Genomic DNA, 7500 nt, shown 5'->3' with positions numbered 1-7500 from the left:
GCGAACTCATCTAAAAATGGATCATACCTATTTGGAATATATTCCACTAACAACTGAGTCCGAGACAAGGAGTTTGAAAAAGAATTATCAAGTGAAGTGCTGTTGGATTCTTCCTCAATAACTTGTAATTGCAGTTCTACTTTCTGAAATATTTTCAGCGCCTTGGCAAGACATTGCCTCAAAAATTGAAACCACAGAACTAAACACCAGTCAAAAGAACAAATTTCTGGATCCAGATTTCTTAGCGTCCAGTGAAATATATCAGGGAGTGTATAACACTGACCCCACACATTAATCGATCTCATCAGGAATGAGGGGAAAACGCCCTTCCTTAAGATGTCTCTTATGTAAGATATAATCTCTGTGCAACATTTCACAATGTCAGGAGGTCCTGTGCACAGTTTGTCAAATTCATGGTAAAGTACCGCAGTTTTAAACACGTAGGATGACAAGTTAATGGCCCCTCCTACTTGGTTGATATGCGTGCCACGTGTTAAAAGATATTTCAGTACTTTGTAGCATGCTTTATGGATTGGGTGCAGATGGTTCACAAGGAAAACCTCCGTGGGAGCATGCGAAATATGAAGATAGGGTGCATTTGGTGACTGGCCAGATACTTTGCACACCAGATGAAACTTTGGGTTTTCTATTATTCCAGTTATGTGCCTAGGGAACCCATGAAGGTCGCTTAGAAGAGAAAAGTCCTCCACAGAAACCGCTGGCATAATATCAACATCAATTTTCAGTAAAGAAGAGGATGTCTCAAATGGCATATCTCCTTCACAAAGTCCATTGTATATTTCAGATCCATTGTACTCAACCTTGAACCTACGCCACTCCAGTCTTAGGGTTAGAAACTGTGAATCCTTTATGACCAGGATACCATGTGGTGTCACAATTTTCTTCATTGACAGTGATTTTGTAATCTCCTTGAGAGCGCTCTCGTACTCTGCACGAAGCCCTTGGTGGTGGATGCAGCAAACGCCCTCGTAGAGCTCTCTGGTCATGTCCGACATGGAATCATCATGACTATTGAGGAAAGCCACCATGTAGCCTGGCTGACACCCTTCGGTACCCTCTATCCGTACAGTTTCCCTCCAAGAAAGAAAATCAAAACATGCCATGAAGTCAAACTCATTTGGACAAGCAATCTTAGTTCCCTCTGGAAAACTGCCAATACTTAGGACTTCCTTAACTGTAAGGTGTGACTTAAGTCTCCCTATGTAATCCACCACGTGCTGCACAATCAGATTTGTTGCTCTGTAGATGTGATTGATGGTTACAGGGTCGAAACACAGGTCACATTTATTCTTTTCAACATGTTCCAGAAATTTTGCGAGTGTCATTTCTTGCGTATTCCAAGATACAACATCAAAACTCTACCGCAAACTGGAATGAAAATTGACACTGATAAGTAATAAGACTGGAACATTTCCTCCCCACAACTATGATTTTTAGGTAACAAACCATTAATTAACAATTAGACCCGTAGCCCGCAAGGGCATGAGGCGAAGCCGAATGGGCTATTGACCCGTTGGCCCCCAAAATGCAGGATTTGCATTGGTCCACTAGTTGGGTGATACTAATAGACATTTACCGAATGAATAGACCTTTCTTTTCTCCTTGCATTATATAGGGTGTTTGTCAGTTAAAGAAAAGGTTAAACTTACATTGAAAGTAATTGAGAAGAAGTCATTTAGGTCACAGTCCAGAATCTTCACCGAAACTTAAGAGGAAGGGTTGGAGGTTGAATTTAAGGTGGCTCAAACCAGTTTCAACACTTTTTAAGAGAGACTGTCTTTAGAAGGATTGGCACTACAACAATGTACCACACAACAGCAATGTTATGGTACCATATGAAACACAGATTACAAACAAGACGCGGTCATTTTTTGTGACGTAATAAGTTACCTTGGCAACAGAAAAGCCCAGCAAAAACACCCTTTATTTTGGCTTCGGTTACTCACATCTATCAAAATTAACTCGGTGACCCCCATTTTTTGTTGCTGGAAAGTGATCAGAAGGCTAAGATGAAACTTTCTGCAGAGTTTAAAACAAATATTTACTGCAGAATCAAAGCCACCTTGAAAAAATTACATATTTTAGTGGCTCTGAATCTGCTGTACAGAATTTTGTTAAAATTTGCCGAAAGTTTTATCTTGGTCTTGTGATGACTTTCCAGCAATAAAAAATGGGGGTCACCGAGTTCGTTTTAAGAACTGTATTATACATCTACATCTCCATGATCTAGCACTCGGTAAAGTCCCTTTGTAGCTGGTTTTTTTTTTTTTTTCGTATGTGACTTCATACACCACAAGCCTTTCTGGAACATCACGCCAAGCCGGCCACATTTCGCTAGAGAGAAAGACTAGACCACAACACCGGGAACTCCGAACCCTACTCTTTCGAAATCAGCGTTACCGAACCGTTGGAAGACTAAGCAGGCTTAGCCTTTCAACGGTTCGGTAACGGAGGTTTGGAATAAAGCCGAATTCGGTGGCTTTCGAAGTAAGTGTTTGCAGAGTTTTGCGGGCCTTAATTCCTTCTCGGTGTACAAGCGGCTCGAATGAAGAAGGCGAATGGGTAGCGAAGGTATCGTCCGTAATGTACGTGGAATTTAGAGGCGATCGAAGACTTGGGAGCGACTTTATGGCCCTTTTCCGTTGATGATTCCATTCGGAGGCTTCGTCTCAGTGCCCAACCTTTGGGAAAGAATATATAGAGGGAAAAGAATAGGAACCAACCACCGACTAAATCGCTCTTAATCGACCCAGAAACTGTTCCAGAGAAAAAGAAACACAAGACTGAGGCAATTTATTTTAAATCCTTAATATTTTTTTAAATTTTGAGAAAAACCGTTTTCCCCATACAAATCCTTATATTTTTACTCTTGTACAACATGTATGATGTAGTTCAGTACAGATACTCAAACATCGAGCTTGGGCTAACTGTGGAATATTTGACTCAAATTGGTGGCTACTGAGAATGTGGTCTCCTGCCTTGGGATTTTATTGTAACCGTTGACAACCCAGAAATTATAAAATGGCTCAAATCGCGTTGGATGTGGAAAATAACCACACAGGAAGGAAGCTATCCACAATGGCAATAAGGTTAGGCTTTTTAATTGAATTTTTTTTCATATAATCTTCTTCTTAAGCTGTTTATCACAATTCCCATACAGATCCTTATATTTTTGTCGGCTATGCTCACATTGAGCTTGGGGCGCCTGTAGTTTTGCAAACAACTTGACACTCAATCATTCTCCTTTTTTCTCATTCAGAAGAGTTCAAATTGTGTGACTTTATGGCAGTGAAAAAGTTGTTGAGGAAATTATATATACAGCTGTATATATATATATATATATATATATATATATATATATATACAAACACTGGATATGTCACCCGATTTTTCCTCAAGAGTGCTCGACAATATTGGAGCTTCGTCTAGTAAGAGAAAGTGAACTAGTTTTCGTTCATATATTCGATCTACAGATCTGTTTCGTGGGAGTGTATCCCACTCGTCAGGACCTAAATGACAATGTTAATTCGTGGGTTTTTATATACCATTCCCTTGAAATTACAATAATTAGGTGTTTTTTAGTAAAAATTTGTTTGCATGCCTACAAGTGTTCGCAAGTTCTGTTCTTTTGTTGAGGGTGGCAAGCTCTTGTTTACATATAATGTAGAACTTTTCTAGCGTGCACAATTTGCATCTTTTGGTTGCATTAGAGGTATGCCTATGCCTATGCCTATGCCTATGCCTTTCAAGAATTTTCCATCTGATCGTGTAATCTACTCCCGCTTCCTTTAACTGCCACACATGCTTGCTGAGCTCAGTTTGGTTGCTGTATACTCAGGCATACTCTAATGCAACCAAAAGATGCAAATTGTGCACGCTAGAAAAGTTCTACATTATATGTAAACAAGAGCTTGCCACCCTCAACAAAAGAACAGAACTTGCGAACACTTGTAGGCATGCAAACAAATTTTTACTAAAAAACACCTAATTATTGTAATTTCAAGGGAATGGTATATAAAAACCCACGAATTAACATTGTCATCTAGGTCCTGACGAGTGGGATACACTCCCACGAAACAGATCTGTAGATCGAATATATGAACGAAAACTAGTTCACTTTCTCTTACTAGACGAAGCTCCAATATTGTCGAGCACTCTTGAGGAAAAATCGGTCACATATCCAGTGTTTGTTTGTATATACATACATACATACATACATACATACATACATACATACATACATACATACATACATACATACATACATACATAACTAACTGCAGACAGTACTGTTTCGGCCTTCCGGGCCTCATCATATATATATATATACTCAGAGTAGCAACAGCTGATCTTTGCCTTGTGTCTTTACTTACTTTATATATATATATATATATATATATATATATATATATAGGTCTTTGGCATTACAAAGCTTTTGCTTTTATGTCCAAATTGAGCACTCTACTGGGATGAGTCATTGCCGCTAGCAATTGCGCATGCTCACTAGCTCGCTAGTTTGAGCACTCTGGCATGGCTTAGATGTACCACATGTGTGGGACATCTGGGGTGGCTTTATAAGGCCGAAGCAGTACTGTCTGCAGTTAGTTGATGTGTGTGAAAGAGCTGCACTGAAACCATAGCACGAACCCTCTAAACATTTCAAGAAACTTACAGTAGTTCCCTTTGACATTATTGAAGTCTCGGGAAGCCTTTACAAACAATCTTCAGAATCACCTTGGCTCCATTCCATAATCTGTGGATAAGATTAATGAAACTACTTTTAATTTATTCATGTTAAATCACTTGAGTTCTTCAAGCACCCTTAATGGGGTCTTAATGATAACTCAAGAATCTTTCAATTTTATTCTGTTGTATGACATTGGTATGACATAAATCAATTAGTTATGTGGGCAGACAGTATAGAGAGATCATTCTGAAAAGACCTAAGAGGTTTTTACCAATGATCACTGATTGAATACAGAATAATGAAATAAAAAAGAAAAATGTCATAAAATGTCATTACTGTTAGAGCTATTTTTCGAATACCATGGCTGATTAATAAAGAAACGTACGTGGCACAAACTCAGATGACAACTAAAATATTGCAAATATAAACACCTCAAAATAAGAGAAAGCAAAGGTAAAGTCAGTTGAACATTATCAAGGCTCGAAATTGTAACCATTACAGTCGCATTTGTGACTGAGTTTTCCCATTTGCGACCAAAATATCTAGATGAGTCGCAAATTGGCGACTAAATTTTCAAGTCTTGTTTGAAAATTTTGACTGGATTTTTTAAAACCTCAAGCCCTGATTATCCGGCCTGTTCCAAAGCTACAGAGTCAAGATATTTGACAAAATGTACGATTGATGGTTTGCATCTGACGTCACTCGACCATGTTAGTGTACAGAACGATGCAATAAAATGTCTTTTGGGAATTTGACTATATTATTAAGCAAAACTTGTGGTGACAGTTTCTATTGTTTTGTACACCAACATGGCCGTGTCATCACGTGGATGCAAACCAAAAATACAGTGTCAGTTGACAAATGGTGGAGACTTCGATTTCAAGGTGCACAGCCTAATCGCATGTAAGTCAAAAGCTCAAGTTGTCGTTTTCCTAGGGAGTTAATGAGTTTTATTCACCCTTTAGAGTTATGCGAGTTAGTGAGTTTTTGACCCATGGCACGTGGCATGTTCTCCTCAAAGCGGAAATTGTATTTGCCTGTTGGGAGCTGCAACAACTTGTGTTATTGAGATTTGAAGCACGTAGGATGTTTGAAGAGCTGACTTCATTTCTTCTCTTTCCTGACGTTTCAAACTTCCCAATAATCTTCAAATGAACCAATTATTGTTTTCAAACACTTTCAACGCAGTATCTTAAATGTTGACTTTTCAGTCACACAAAGCAGGCATGTGGCCTGTTGTATATTAGCCAGTCAAACAGCACCCTTGCTTCTTTTTCACATAAGAGAATTTTCTATTTAATCAGAGTTCATTTACATGCATGAATTCACCCGTCAGTTTTTTTACCAATGTGAAACGACATAGTTGAAGCGTGGCAAAATGCTTTTGAAAAACAAAATCAACAACTTCTTGAAGCCTACCAGAAGGAACTTCCCTTTATACAAACTTTAAGCTATCTCATTGAAAATGTTATAACACATTTGGCTCACTTTTTGTGGAAGTTATAAAATCCAAGACAGTTTTTTTCATTCGCATTGTGTTTGGACGTCACAGGAATTCTTTGCTGAATCAGGGCTTACCTTCACGCAGATCGGACTAACTGTAGAATTTAGAGCCAGACAGGCCGACACATGCAAATTAGTTGGTATCTTTTGTACAACGAAACACACAACAACAGGAGCTTTTGTCATTTAATGATATGCAAATAAGTGGCCCCTATATTCGATAATTTAGCCCAAAATGATATCCCCCGCACTGTTAACCATGAAGAACATCTTGACAACCATTTCAAGTCCATAAGATGCGCAGAAAACGTACCAATCAACTCCATAACATCACAAAATTCCGTATCATATAGTTTGGTGGAAAAGACGGGGCGCGAGGCACTCAGTGTCCTGTCTTTTCCACCAAGCCATAACATATCATCATCTGCATTCACGAAGTTACACGCACGATTCACCCTAAAAATTTCATTGCGTCGTACGCATTTGCTATACCACATCAAAATTTTTTAAGGACATCAAACCGAAGAGGGGGGTTCTTTAAGAAATTCTGGGATGTAAAAAACAGCCTTACCTTCCTGTATAGTGGTAGTTAAAACCACCTTGTAAATATCACGCGAAGTTCATCAGACATCGACCAGCATGAAGTAGGAGTGGAAATCACGTTCGTGTCATATGCTAGTTATACTGTCTATATGGAAGTCACGTGGTACCCTGAATTCTACTCTGTCTAAGGGCCTATTTACATGGAGGGATGATGCCCTGGCTGACCGAGTTACCCAGCAAGGAGGGTTAATTAAAACATTGCCTGCCTTTACATGAAACTCACCAAAGCGGGATGGCTAGTGGGCTATCTTTTGAGTACAATAAGGTGCAATATTTTGAAAATATCCCTTCCCCTCCCCTCCCCCCCCCCCCCCATATATTGACACAGTATTGAACCTCAGATCTGAAAGTATTTCATGAAGTGGACGGATGATTTTTCTTTGAGAACTGCAATCTTTAAAGGTAAGGAGAATTTTCTACGTTATTTCTAGATCTTACTTGGTTCTTGTGTGTTCCACTATAATCATTATTGCATAGACCGAATACTGCAATCACCCTGTTTCTTGCGAGCCATCAGTTGTCCCAAAACATTGTGAATCAAACAAGTGTGTTCCATTGGCCATTGTGCCAAACATTTTGTGAATCGAACCAGTGTGTTCAAGCGGCCATTGTGCTAAGCATTTATCAACCGAATTAGTGTGTTCATTTGGCATTGAGTAAATACTCGCCATTAGGAAGCACTGTTT

The 7500-nt window shown here is 39.1% G+C and overlaps 1 protein-coding gene across 2 annotated transcripts in view; it reads right to left on the bottom strand.

The window, feature by feature from the left end:
- Positions 1–6938, bottom strand: part of LOC137967578 (uncharacterized) — a 7854-nt gene extending 916 nt beyond the window's left edge. Inside the window, exons 1-3 of one of the 2 annotated variants that reach the window (XM_068814089.1) lie at positions 6783–6938; positions 4694–4774; positions 1–1389 (exon numbers count right to left, since the gene is read on the bottom strand). The exon at positions 1–1389 is cut by the window's left edge and continues 916 nt beyond it. In XM_068814089.1, coding sequence (XP_068670190.1) covers positions 1–1346 — 1346 coding nt within the window. In that variant the 5' untranslated portion in view covers positions 1347–1389; positions 4694–4774; positions 6783–6938. The remainder of the gene's footprint in view (positions 1390–4693; positions 4775–6782) is intronic. The other variant, XM_068814090.1, reaches the window with a different exon arrangement.
- Between the last annotated feature and the right edge of the window lie 562 nt (positions 6939–7500).

Source organism: Montipora foliosa, chromosome 8, assembly GCF_036669935.1.
Source record: "Montipora foliosa isolate CH-2021 chromosome 8, ASM3666993v2, whole genome shotgun sequence".
Lineage (NCBI taxonomy): Eukaryota > Metazoa > Cnidaria > Anthozoa > Scleractinia > Acroporidae > Montipora > Montipora foliosa.
The sequence above is the reverse complement of the archived record's forward strand: the minus strand, read 5'-3'. Positions and strand labels throughout refer to the sequence as shown.